The 12,907-nt window shown below is 37.6% G+C and overlaps 1 protein-coding gene across 1 annotated transcript; it reads left to right on the top strand.

Annotated features, from left to right (window-relative positions):
* Window positions 1–5,151: 5,151 nt before the first annotated feature.
* LOC129942601 (uncharacterized) lies at window positions 5,152–12,445 on the top strand. The gene is made up of 10 exons (XM_056051617.1): window positions 5,152–5,312; window positions 5,376–5,493; window positions 5,735–7,535; window positions 7,594–7,740; window positions 7,804–7,916; window positions 7,991–9,643; window positions 9,816–10,073; window positions 10,134–10,859; window positions 10,950–11,076; window positions 11,950–12,445. Exons 1-10 carry the CDS (start codon window positions 5,254–5,256, stop codon window positions 12,342–12,344), a joined length of 5,397 nt encoding a protein of 1,798 aa, XP_055907592.1. The 5' UTR covers window positions 5,152–5,253; the 3' UTR covers window positions 12,345–12,445.
* The last annotated feature ends 462 nt before the right edge of the window (window positions 12,446–12,907 follow it).

The raw sequence follows: 12,907 nt of genomic DNA, 5'->3' as shown, positions 1-12,907 counted from the left end.
ATACACATAAAAAGTAATAAAAAATATATGAAAAAACAAAAATATATCTTTTTAAATAAGTATGTCACATGTGCGCATGTGTGTGCATAAGCCTACAGTATTTCAGGTTTAACATGACCTGCTGGAAAAGCAAATGGGCATATACCACCAGCCTATGAGCCCTCCACCGGTCATGCCATACCCGACAAACTGCGTACAGCTGTGTACGTGACGTATATTATATGCTTATTTCATTTTTAATTTTTGTTTTTTATTTATTTTATTATTATTTTTATTTTTTATTTTATTTTTTTTTAAAGAAAAGGAATATTTCAGGAAAGTAAACAGGATACAATTTATCTCAATAACAAAAAATCTTTTAAGACATCGTCTTCTTCAACCACAACGCGTTGTTCAACGGACTCCGTTCGTCTGTGTTGTGCAGCTCTTAGGTTCAACTCCGTTATCATCAGTTGTTCACATTCAGCCTGAAGTCTTGTTAGCTTAATTTGTTCAAGTAATAATAAACGCTGCAGCTCACCAGTTGTCAACTTTGACGTCTCTTCAGTTTCAGCTGAGAGTTTCAATTTCTTATCTTTTTTCAACTTCGTCGCATAGCTCTTACGTATGCAAATCACTGGTGTGATGGGCTGGTTTGATGCTAACATGTCAACGGGGTCATCTTCGTCTTCCCTATTCTCATTCTCCTCATTGAGTTCAGATGTAGAACTTGCTCCCAATCCAACGCATGAAGCCCCAGGTATTTTGCAATAAACTGGGTTCTCGCTTGAATCGCAAATTTTTAGGAAATCTGCCTCCCATGACAACAATGTTATTGGTTTATTTCCAGTTGCGTTGACATCAGTTTTTTTCTTGACTGCGGTTTTCATATTGTTCAATAGCTTTTTTAACTGTCCAACACTAGTTTGCTTCCCAACATTTTTCGAAAATTGGTCGACTAAACATCCCCATGCCTTCTCTTTAGCAGATGCAACTTTAGGCAACATGGATTTATTTAGCACAACACTAAATTCTTTCAATAACGCTACAAAAATAGCTCTATTGTCACAACCCGAAGTCGCACTACTTTCATCCATAGCTGCAAGAGGATAAAAACAAACGGGAACGACAACTGACTTGTGAGTAATGACGGGGAGTCAAGGTCAGTTTAGGCGAAAACAGAACATTAGGCGAAAACAGAACAAGTCACAACAGTAAATAATGCGTAGTCTGTGTGGCGCTACAAGTATTTACTTGCCTTTTTTGTGAATTCAGTTGTCTCGCGAGTAAATACTTGCTAGTAAACCCTCGGGTTGACGAGTACACGGTCACAAGTAAACTCGACGCTTTATTCACATCGGTTTACTTGGAGTTCAAATATTCGTTACACTTTACTTGTAAGTAAATACTCGTCATACTCGTTTTTATTCACACCGCCCATTGTGTTGGCGGCAGAGATCTCGAGAGAGGTTACTTGTAACTTGGTCGAAGAAGGATTTGGCAATCTCTTGCGATTGTAGACGTACGACGTTGTTCCTTCTCCCAGCATCTCCCTATTTTGCACTGGGTCTGAAAACCTGATGTGCTACCTTGGCTACAACGAGGTAGTGGTCCGAGTCGATGTTAGCTCCTCGGAAAGTTCGTACATCCATGATGCTGGAAGCGTGTCGATCGAAATATGGTCAATCTGGTTGACGGTAGATTGATCTGGAGATCTTCAAATTCCTTTGTGGATGTTGGGGTGTGGAAAACGCGTACTGGTTACCATGACGTTTCACCCCGCAGCAAAATCTATGAGCCTGAATCCGTTGTCGGAAGTGTTGTCGTGCAGGCTGTTCTTCCCGATTATTCCACCAAAGATGTCTTCCCTTCCTTGTTTGGCATTAAAATCGCCAAGGACAATTTTTATATCATAGCTAGGACACTGCTCATATGTTTTGTCTAGGAGCTCGAAGAACATATCTTTAGTTGTCATCTTTCTCTTCTGTGGGGGCGTGTGCGCATATCAGGCTAATGTTGTCGAATTTAGCCTTGATGCGTATGGTCATGAGGCGCTCATTGATGCACTTATAGCTCAAGACTTCTTGCCTAAGTCTGGCTCCAATGACGAAGCCGCATCCAAATAAGCGCTGTTGGTTTTCGTGGTAGCAGTCATCATAGTAAATATTGCAGTTTTTCATCCTCTTTTTGCCCGGCACCTCCCATCGTATTTCCTGGATGGCGGTGATGTCTGCTTTATAGGGGTCTAGGGCCTCCGCTATTTCTTCGGCTGCACGTGGTCTGTTAAGAGGCCTAACATTCCACGTGCATATCCGAAGTTCATTGTCCTTAAATTGTTTGCGTAGGTTGTCAACAGTAAATCCGTCCGTATGCAAGGCTTGTTGGTGCTTCGCAACTATGAGGCTTTTACGTGGCCAAGAAGTCGACCCGACGGCACAACCCCCAACCTGGAGGGCCAGATTCTAAGTATAACTTCAAGGATGGGGAGCCGGATAAAACGCTCCTTATAGGCCTTGGCTCCGAATAAGTCGAAGAAGCCCTATAAGGTGTTCACTAAGTAGTAAAACCTTAGTGGAACTGTAGATGCCAACGTTGATTCCATCTCAGGAATTCCTCCGCCACCGTCTGGATAAGGAGAGGTGTCTAAGTGTAAACACCTTCCCCCCCCCTTTCTCGTTTGCTTTTTGCTTGCTATTACCATTCATGGAGTAATAAAGTTCAGCTTTGCGTTGAATGAAAAAACAAGATCATTGTTATTTCGAAATAAGTTGACTTGACTTGATAGTTAGGGAGATTTTTCTTGACTAACTTTCCAGTCAATTTTCCATTAAAGTTGCCTTAATTGGAAGGTAATTTTTTGGCAGCTGGCTAACCAAATGCTAGAAACATGCCTTACTTTCAAGCCCTGTATGTCGTCTGGACCTGTCCATTCCAACCTTATTTGGGAAGCTGTCACTTTTAAAGTTGTAAGTTATTTCTTAAAATCCGCTACAAAAATGGTAAACAATCTGCAGTAGTACCAGTGGCATGATGGTTAGTGCGTTGGACTGTCATGCGAGAGGTCTTGGGTTCAATTCCTGCTTATGCCACCTAAAGTTTTTTCGCGGGTACTGCCTCTTGGGAGGAATTGACAAATTCTCCAAGAGTAATTCTTGTCATGAAAAGTGCTTCCTCAAATTTTCCGTTCGGATTCGGCTTAAAACTGTAGGTCCCTTCCATCTCTAACAAACAGTTTTTTTTTTATATTGTACGCGCACTAAAGGGGATATGAATACCCTTATAATGATTATACACAGTGCGCGTAATTAGGAAGGGAGGATAGGATTTGAAAGGAGATACCGATGCACATTGGTTTTGAATGCCTGCACATTGTAATGAGTGGGAAACATTGAGTCCACATTCGTGTAGTGCGACTAAAAAAAGAATCTCTGTACTTTACAGTACGACCGAAATTACGCTCAAGGGTAAACTGATGGGCATTCCTAAAAGAACAAGTATTACGGTTGAATTGTTGGAGGGGAGGAATTCAACTGGCTATTTCATTAGAGCATTTCTTATGGAAGTAGCGATAAAGTAATGAGAGACATGAAACCTTACGACGGTGCTCGAGAGATGCAAAAGTTTCAGTTAGACAACGGTCACCTATCATTCTTAGAGCTCTCTTTTGAATTCTGTCCAAAATGGGAATTGTACTCAAGTTTTGGACGAATATAGGCTTTATAAATTATAGCCAGATCAGAAGGGGTAAAAAACTTCTTGCATCGTCGGAGAAAACCTAAACACTTAGCAGCATTTTTGGCGGTGTCAAATATGTGATCACTCCACAACAAGTGGTTTGTAATGCACATACCTAGGACTGATAGCTGTTCAGTCTCCTCGATGCAAGTACCACTCATGGATAGTGGCATTGGGGGAGGGTTACGCTTTTGCGACAGTAGACAGAATTGAGTTTTCGAAGCATTAAATTCTACACGGTTTTTGATTCCCCATTGAACAATGCTGTCAAGATCTGAATTTAATGAGCTTATCATACGCTGCCGTTGGTAGTCCACATCCGAAGAACAAGGATGAGAATCTAAAAACGAATATGAAAAGCTGAGGGTACTGTCATCCGCGAAACAATTTAGTGGGTTAGAAGTTTCAGACAAAAGATGATTTATAAAAATGAGAAAGAGCGTCGGAGACAAAACGGAGCCCTGGGGCACACTAGCGTTTATTTTATGAATAACAGATTTGAACCCGTCCAATACTACTTGAATTGAACGGTCCGAAAGGTAATTTCTAACCCAACGAAGAAGGGATTCATCAATACCAAATGCACGCATTTTCGATAAGAGAGCTTGATGCCAAACTCTATCAAATGCTTTTGAAATATCAAGTGCAATAATCTTACTTTCTCCAAAACGATGTAAAGATTTGTTCCACTGTTCGGTGAGATAAACCATGAGCTCACCAGTGGACCTATTGCAACGAAAGCCATACTGCCGGTCATTAAGAAGCTTTCGTTCTTCAAGATATTTCTTAAGCTGAAAATTGATCAGCGTTTCCATGACCTTGGAAAGAGGGATGTAAGTGCAATTGGACGATAGTTGGATGGTGAGGAGAATTCGACTTTTTTAGGGACAGGCTGGACAAATGCAGTTTTCCATCCACTCGGAAAGAGACCTGTAGAATAGGACAGATAGAAAAGCTTACGCAGTGGTTTTGCCAGCGTTGAAGAACACCTCTTCAGAACAATTGGAATGGTTGAGAGTTGTCAGTCACTAGGCCGGACTTTTGCGCCACCCAATTTATTTATTTATTTTATTTTGTAGTCACAGTTCACAACTTTGCGAGAAATAATTCGTGGCTTTTATATTTTTCGAAATGGCTACCGAGATCTTGTAATTTATCACTTTTAGACTTTTTTCTTTGGAGATACACGAAAACGCTTAGGTCTACACAAACAATTAAAGATAGAATTTTTAGGCTTGCAGTAAGGCAACCACTTTCAATCAATATCCGGATGCATTAAGACAAATTAAATTCTGGAACCAAGCGGATAGCTTCATTTTCCGGTAAATAATAAGTAACTAAATATTATTTTCTTTTTCATAATACCATAAATATTTACATTAAAATTTTCTGTTAAAGAAAGTATCTTGTTTCTTTGAAAATAGTGTCGAAGTTTTTTTTATTTAAATTTTAGTTTCCATTTCCATTTGTTTTTTCAAATTGATTCGTGTAGTTTGTTTAAATTGTTTTAAAAAATAACAAAATTTAATATTTTTTATAATGCCGCCAAATTCGAAAAAACGTTCCAAATCTCCGCATAAAAAACGTAAAACGTACATGTAAGAAAAGAGTCATTAAGCTTTGTTCTTTTGTTTTTCTTCAAATTATTTCTTTTGCAATAGTGCTCCGAAACCAAATAAACCAACAGTATGGGAAAAGGTTGCCCCCGGATTAGCTATGTTACGGTATCGACAACAATTACTAAATTTAAAAGGGTCAGCAAATGCAAGAAAAATAAAGGTACATCCAGGAATTTCTTTGAAATTGGCCAAATATTTTATTAGTCTCACCGTCTCACCGCATTTAAACCTTAGGACCAATCTATAAAAGATCGGAAAATCTTTTTCCATTCACAATGTTTAATTTCTTCCAAAATTATTTGAAAACATTTTAAGAGATTGTGATACATTTTCTAAATCAGTACATTTCCAATTTTGAATTAGAAATGTTCAAGTATATTTGAATATTTTAAACTTTCTAGAATTCTTCAACGTGTGTCGTTGCCCCTGTCTACGTTGCTGTTGAGGAATTTTCAGAATGGTCCACAGATGTATTGGAGAATATTTTTGAAATCGGTAAAGAAGTACACCGTTTAACCTTGCAACAACTTAAACTTCGAGCCAATTCAAGCTATCCAATTCAATGTGTTTGTCCTACGTTCCTTCTCAATTTGAATAGGGTGACAATTCTTGTCAGACCAATTATATCTTTGAATTCTCTCTGCGGTGGTCAACTGAATTCCAATTTTGACAATACTGAAGTCCAGATGTTTGATAAGCTTCTGAGTGAAAACCATGGTGTTGTTCTTCAGTGTACCGGAAAGTCATTTGCATTTTGGAAGGATAAGTCAAAATTCTATGCACTTATACCAGAAGGCTTTCGAGATGTTGAAAATCGATTACCAGCAGTTTTAAAGTCAACAAATTTAAAGGTTCTGCTAGAAAATAGCCTCAAACTGCAGCGTGGAGTTTGTAGTATATATTCGGTAAAAGTACTGAATAAAATGAAGATTCCTATGACTCTTGAAAATATCAATGACGAGTTTATACTTCCACCAGAAGATGCAGATGGGAAAATCGAAAATGAAGATGAAAATGTGGAAGTTGCCCAAGAGACAGAAGTTGACAAAGACAATTCTGCAACTCCTGCAGCTCCTGTGCCATCTAGAACCAGAAAAGACAAGAAAAAAGTTGAAGAACCTGAACCTTCTGAAGAAGTTTTCACCGAAGATTTGGTAATAACATTTAGCTCGGATTATAAAGAACTACCTGATGAACGAGGAATTCTCGTTGGCAAGGAATATTGCAAGGAACCCGATCAAATATCACACACTATTATAGCAGCTGCAGTTTTACTTCACCATTTCCCAGCTAATCTCTGGACATCGATTATAATCCATGATATACTAAAAATCGGAAAACAACTCTACTACGAAAGTGACGCTGAAGAGCTTCTAGATAATGAAGACTGGATGGATCGAATAAAATTTCCAATAAAATTTATGAAGAAAAATCTATCAATACACTTTGATAAATTGGTTTTTGGAAGAGTCACTTCCACGGATCCGGATGTTCTGAGTGTTGAACAAGGATTGATAAAGTTTTTTGCTGGCAACGATACTGGAATTCTGGCTGGTCCACAAATGGTTTTAGTTTGGCAACAAAAGAATAACTTCTTCATGTTCGATCCTAAGGAACGTGACGGTCTGGGCAGAAAATGGACCCGAATGTTTTCATCGGAATTGGGAAGCACTGCTTTGGCGGGTAGTGCATGTGTCACATGGTATAGAAATGTAAAGAAATTAGCAGAAGTTTATGTTGAGAGTATTGCTCTGAAACATCGTAAGGATCCATACAGAATTATTAAGTTAAAGTTCTTCGAAACTTCCACTAAATCAGATGACGAAGGGGAATGGATTGGAATGGCTGAAAATAAGTGGATGCTGTGCGGAACTAAAACTCTGTGTGATTACAGCTATGCGGAGGATAATTTAAGATCGGGCAAGGCTATTTGTATGGCAGTCTCGGCATTGATGATAGCTGTAGAAAAGCCCGAAGAAGATTGGGACACTAAAACAATTGATACAATTCTCAGTGAGGGGATTGAGCTATTTAAGTTGTCACTGCCTACTCACGACAATGACAAGCCATTTCATTTGCAGAGTGTTAAACAACTGCTGGACATAGGAGGAAGGCGAGCCAGAATAACAATTATCGACTGTAGGATTCATGGGGCTATGTTAGCAGAGTCTAAAAATATTGGATCGGTGCAGTTAAAAAATGGTAAGCATATATTCTTATGTATTTCCTAGGTAAATCTTTGAAATTATCTTTTAAAAAGGCTTGATGGAATTCTTTGAATCTGCAAAATATGGAATATTTACGGTTAAGGACATTTCGTTAGCAATATGGCTAGGACAGGATAAACACTTTTACATCTTCTATCCATATGAAAAACTTTTAGGAATTCCACCACAATGCCTTTGTGGTAAGTTTCTAAAAATTTTGATTTTAATCTTATCTAAGCTCAAAAACTTACAAATCTTTTAAGAAAATGAAAAACTTTTACCTCCAATGGGAATTGCTAATGCCATGCGGTTCAAATCAATTGCAGATATTTTCTATTTTTTGACAACTTGTCTCAATACCAAAGACAGTGATGAGGTAAGTTTGAGTTTGAGATTGAGAATTTGGAAAAAATGGTCCCACCTTTAAAATTAATTCTGTTGTGTGCTTAGTACTGCCTAAGTCCCGTTGATATCGGGCTATCAATGGCAGCTAATCGTCCCCCAATCTATGATTATGAAGAATTCGGGACGAGTGGAGCTATCATTAGGCCCTATAAGGATCTTCACGAGGGCCATGAAATGTTTGGAGTTCGAGCCGATAAACAGACATTGGCCAATCTCTTAACAGCTCTGGGCTTAAATAGAATAAATAGTTCAACAAATTGGACCAAATCGGATCTGGCAGATATTCTAAAAATCGGTGATAAAATATTTTGCAAAATCTACATGGCACTGCCTGAGTGTCAAGCTCGAGATTACAAGCTCCAATGGGAGGATGTTGTTCCGATGATAGGAATGAATAAGTTCACATTCACTCGTGAGCCAATTGTTGGAGTTCTTGAAATACAACCCGAAGTCATGATGGGTGAAGAGGGCGACAACGAAATGGGTGCACAAGAAGATTACGAAAATGATGAACTCATTGAGGCGCAAGATGAGCTGTTTGTTCGGCCGACGGGTAGTTTTGCCCAAGAACACCCAACTTCACCACCTGCCAATGATCTAAAAGGGATTCTTCAGTCTTGGGACAACAAAGCAAGTGATCACCATGAAGCTGTGCTGGAATCAGATTTTTACAAGATTGCCATCTGGAAAAGGGACAATCTTTATTTCGTTTTTGATCCGAAGGCATCTGGGCCGAATGGAGAACTGACCGAACGAAGAATTGAAATGGGAAAAGATCATTTAGGTGGGGACAATCTTTCCGTTATGCCTGCTCAAGAAGATAACGGAGCACTTGCCTATGATGATGATGAAGAGCCAAGGAAAACAATAGCTGAACGTCCTTTATATCTAGAAAAACGTATCTACACTCATTTCGACAATCAAGGTTCAGCATATTCAGCCTGGTTTTTAAACTTTGACGAATTTTTCGATCATATTGCCGCCAAAACTCCAGAAGAATTTAAATTCGGCAAGTTTACTCTTCATGATTTGACCCTGACCAGTTTGCCAGTTGGAAGTGATGATTTTGAATCCAGACTTAAGCCTGGTTACCGATCTCTTGCTCCAAATCATTCAATGCTTCGTGGTTCCATGACTAAGAATAATCCAGGTTTACTAAACCGTAACAAGAATCTAGAAGTCACAAATTGCATTGTTGCAATAGCTTTTGCAAAAATCACGCCTTCGAGTAAAATAACCACAACTCTGTTGGATGTGCTCCTCAAGTACGGGGATCGTTTATACACCAAAAGTCTAAAAGCCGACATAAATCGGCCTAAGAACATTGACCAATTATCATTAGAAGATGTTTCCTCTATTTTTAGTATCTATAAGGTACGATATAAATGGAAGATAAATTCCATAGCCCACGGAAACTTGTTGTTCCATGAATTGAAGAAGGCAACTGGAAAGTTAGGAAGTATCGAAGGGGGATCTGCAGTAATTTTTAGCCATAAAGGATATATTATGTCTTTTTGGAAAGGTGATGGGGGTAATTTTTATTTGTACGACCCATTCGAAACGAATCCCAATGGAAATCTAGTTGAGCATGGAGGTTTGCCTAGTCTGTCGAAATTTTCCAAACTCGATAATCTTCTGAACTATTTGCTTTCAAAATATACTTGTATTAGAGGATCAAATACTTTTATGCTTTATATGGTAAGTTCAAAAATAAGTTCATGGTTCAGCAATTTCGCTTGGTTCTGTAAGATTCGTTTATTTGATGAAAGTCAACCCCAATTAAAAATGTTTTATCATTGGAATTAATGAGCCAAATTTGCTGAACCACGAGTAAAGACTCAGACTCCAATATTTGTTTCTTTTTTTAAAGATTGGAATGGAAAGCACTCCTGTGGAAAAATCAAGCTCAAATGCAACTTCTCCAGAAGAAGATATTTTAAGATCAAAAATAGTTTCACGGATTGCGAGTGATCAAAATATGTTCCAGCATTATCAAACTGATATGAGAATCCTTAAGTCCTCTCTGCTTGGATCGGACAACATTCCTCAACATGGTCTTGCAATTGCCGCACTAATTCATAGTCAGTTGCAATTTGTCGAATTATGGAATACCAACATTTCTCACAGGGTATGCCAATTTTGTAGGTTTATTTTAATAGGAAATTTTTGAAAAGCATTTTGCTTTTAGATAACATTTTTGGCTAGATATCTTCTTCAGAAGAATGATTGCGAAATTGAGCTTCTTCAATCTCCTGATCCTTCAGGATCGGGAGCTTTCGATGACATCCGATGTAACTTTGTCATAGATAATGAATTCATTTGCAATATTGACTTCACGAAGAATATTCAAGGACCAATTTTTTCGGCAAAACGAACAGAAATTGTGGGTGTAAACTTGCGTAATGCCCTAACAATGTTTTTCAACAGCTGTCAACAAGTTGTTGTCTATCTACCAGGAACTGGTAATGCATTTGCCTTATGGAAAGGCATTACTGTGTATTATTTATTCGGAATCGATCGAGTTGAAAGGGAAATGCAAGTGATATCTTCAGCAAAACTGGAAAGCCTGTACGATATAATTTTGGAAGGGACTGATGCCGAAGAAGATCTCAACAATTGGTATGAGTTGCGGAGTATTAGCATTTCGGTTGTTCCTTTAAAAGAGGGAATTTGTAAGCCATTGAAAACCATCCAAAATGATGATGTTGGGCCTTTATCAACTAGAAGTGGAAATTACGTATCAGATAAATCCAAAGAAGCTTACTTTTTCGATTATATTTCTGAGAAACCAGAAAGCCTTCAATGCAAACAACGATCTTCGGACTTTGTTAAAGAAGCAAACGGCATTGAGATACTTTATTCTCGAAATATTCTTAGGTCACATAGATTCTATGGAACCAAGGACTTTTTCCCAGTAAGTTCTTTGGATATGTTTTGATCCTTTTAAGTTAGATAAAACGTCAGATGTTTATAATATGAAAATTGCTTTTAATTTTATTTCCAGAGCTTACAGGCAGCATGTGTCGAAGCAAGTGCTTTGGCAAGAGTTAAATCACCGTCACTTTGGACAAAGAAGACTTTGGAAAAGATACTACTTGCAGGAGTTAATTTGTATATTAATACTGTTGCAGGTATAAAAGTCGTATTTTTTAAGTTTCACATTTAAAAAATTTAGTTTTAACTACCGTGATCTTTTTGTGTCAACTGTTGTTGTTATACCAAACAAAATGGCTGCGTTCAGTCTCAGGTTGGATAGAATATCTTGGATAGGCGGATTTTTAGATACCTTGTTGAATGAGTTGGATGGCTGTATTGAGATAGCTGTCAAAAGCTGTCGTCTATCATCAAATATAACTCCAACTAACATTTTGTATCTTTTTGTTTACCAACAAATACAAAAAGCTGAAATCAATTTTCAAGTTTCTTCAAATTCAACCAAGTGTTGAATCAGCTGTTCTGTCAGATACTTAAATACTACAGAAATGATTGACCTTTGGATTCCTTTTTTGACTTCTCAGCTGTTTTTGATTAGCTGTTATTTTATACGTATCTGGATACCCTATCTGTCTGAGATTGAACGCATCCAATAAGAATACTGTCAATTAGTTTTGACATACATTTTTCTTCTAAGAACTAAAGCCCCAACTATAATAGATTTAACCGAAAGTAAGCTAATGTCAAAACCGAACGAAAAGTTATCAGAAGTTATCGTCAAAACAAAAAGTAACCATAATGGATTCAAGTAACTTAAGCAAATGTCAAACGAAATGCGTTACAAATTTGACATAAGCTTAAGCTCGATCCATTTAAATGGCTCTTGTGTAATTGCGCGAAAGTTAGCGAAATTTAACGAAACTGTGCAGAACGTCTATTATGATTAGTGACATATAATTCTGCGTATTGGTTCGTTCCCTTAAGCTGGCTGAAGCTCGGTTAAGTCTATTATAGTTGAGGCTTAATACTTACTTATTTTTTAATTGTTTTGTTTTTTACTTTTTTTACAGTGAAAGGTTCATCTGATATACAAATTATCGACTTTAAAGGAAACTTTTATTTGTCAAATGAAAAACTTGAAGTTATTCCCTATGTGCCAACAATTCAACCTGCATCATGTAAAAAAGAATTACTCATGTGTTTGACATGGATCCTAAGAAAATACCAAACAGCTTATTTATTTTCGCAAAATTTTTGCTTTACTTTAATTATGGAAAATATCAATTGTTTTCTTTACTACCCGGGTAGTAATAATGAAATGTTTGAGAATGCGGAAAATCAATGTTCTTGTTTAGTAAGATTTTGCACAATTTCTGATTTATTAGATCGGTTATTGTTAAATAACAAAGAGATTTCAACGTGTGAAAATCTATCAATTGGACCAATTTATGTATTTAAAAATTAATGTGCTTATAAAATTAATTACTTTTTTGTTAAATATAAAATGTATTTTTAGAATAAGGCTATTTAGTTCTGGCTATGTTAATAATAAATAAAAATAAAAAAATAAATTGGGTGGCGCGACAGTCCGTTGAGAACCAAGGCCTAGTGACTTACAACTCTCAACCATTCCTGTGTGCGAGTAATGTTGTCAGGAATGGAGGGGACCTACAGTTTATATGCCGACTCCGAACGGCTAATTTTGAGAAAGCACTTTTTCATGACAATAGTTACTCTTGGAGAATTTGTCAATTCCTCGCAAGAGGCAGTACCCGTGAAAAGACTTTAGATGGCATAGGCAGGGATCGAACCCAAGACCTCTAGCATGACAGTCCAACGCACTAACCATCATGCCACGGGTACCATGATAAGTAGGTTTAAAATTAAGTAAGTTTTTGGATCACTCGTGTTGTCACAATGGGAAGACGCAGATGACAGCTTCAAAAGTGACAGCTGCCCAAAGTGGGGGCAATTCAAAATTAAACCTTCTGCAATGGTCGCATTCACAAAGATAATGGCTACGTAGTC

Source organism: Eupeodes corollae, chromosome 1 (genome assembly GCF_945859685.1).
Source record: "Eupeodes corollae chromosome 1, idEupCoro1.1, whole genome shotgun sequence".
NCBI classification, from domain to species: Eukaryota; Metazoa; Arthropoda; class Insecta; order Diptera; family Syrphidae; genus Eupeodes; species Eupeodes corollae.
Note: the sequence above shows the minus strand (reverse complement) of the source record. Positions and strands in the feature narration are given on the sequence as shown.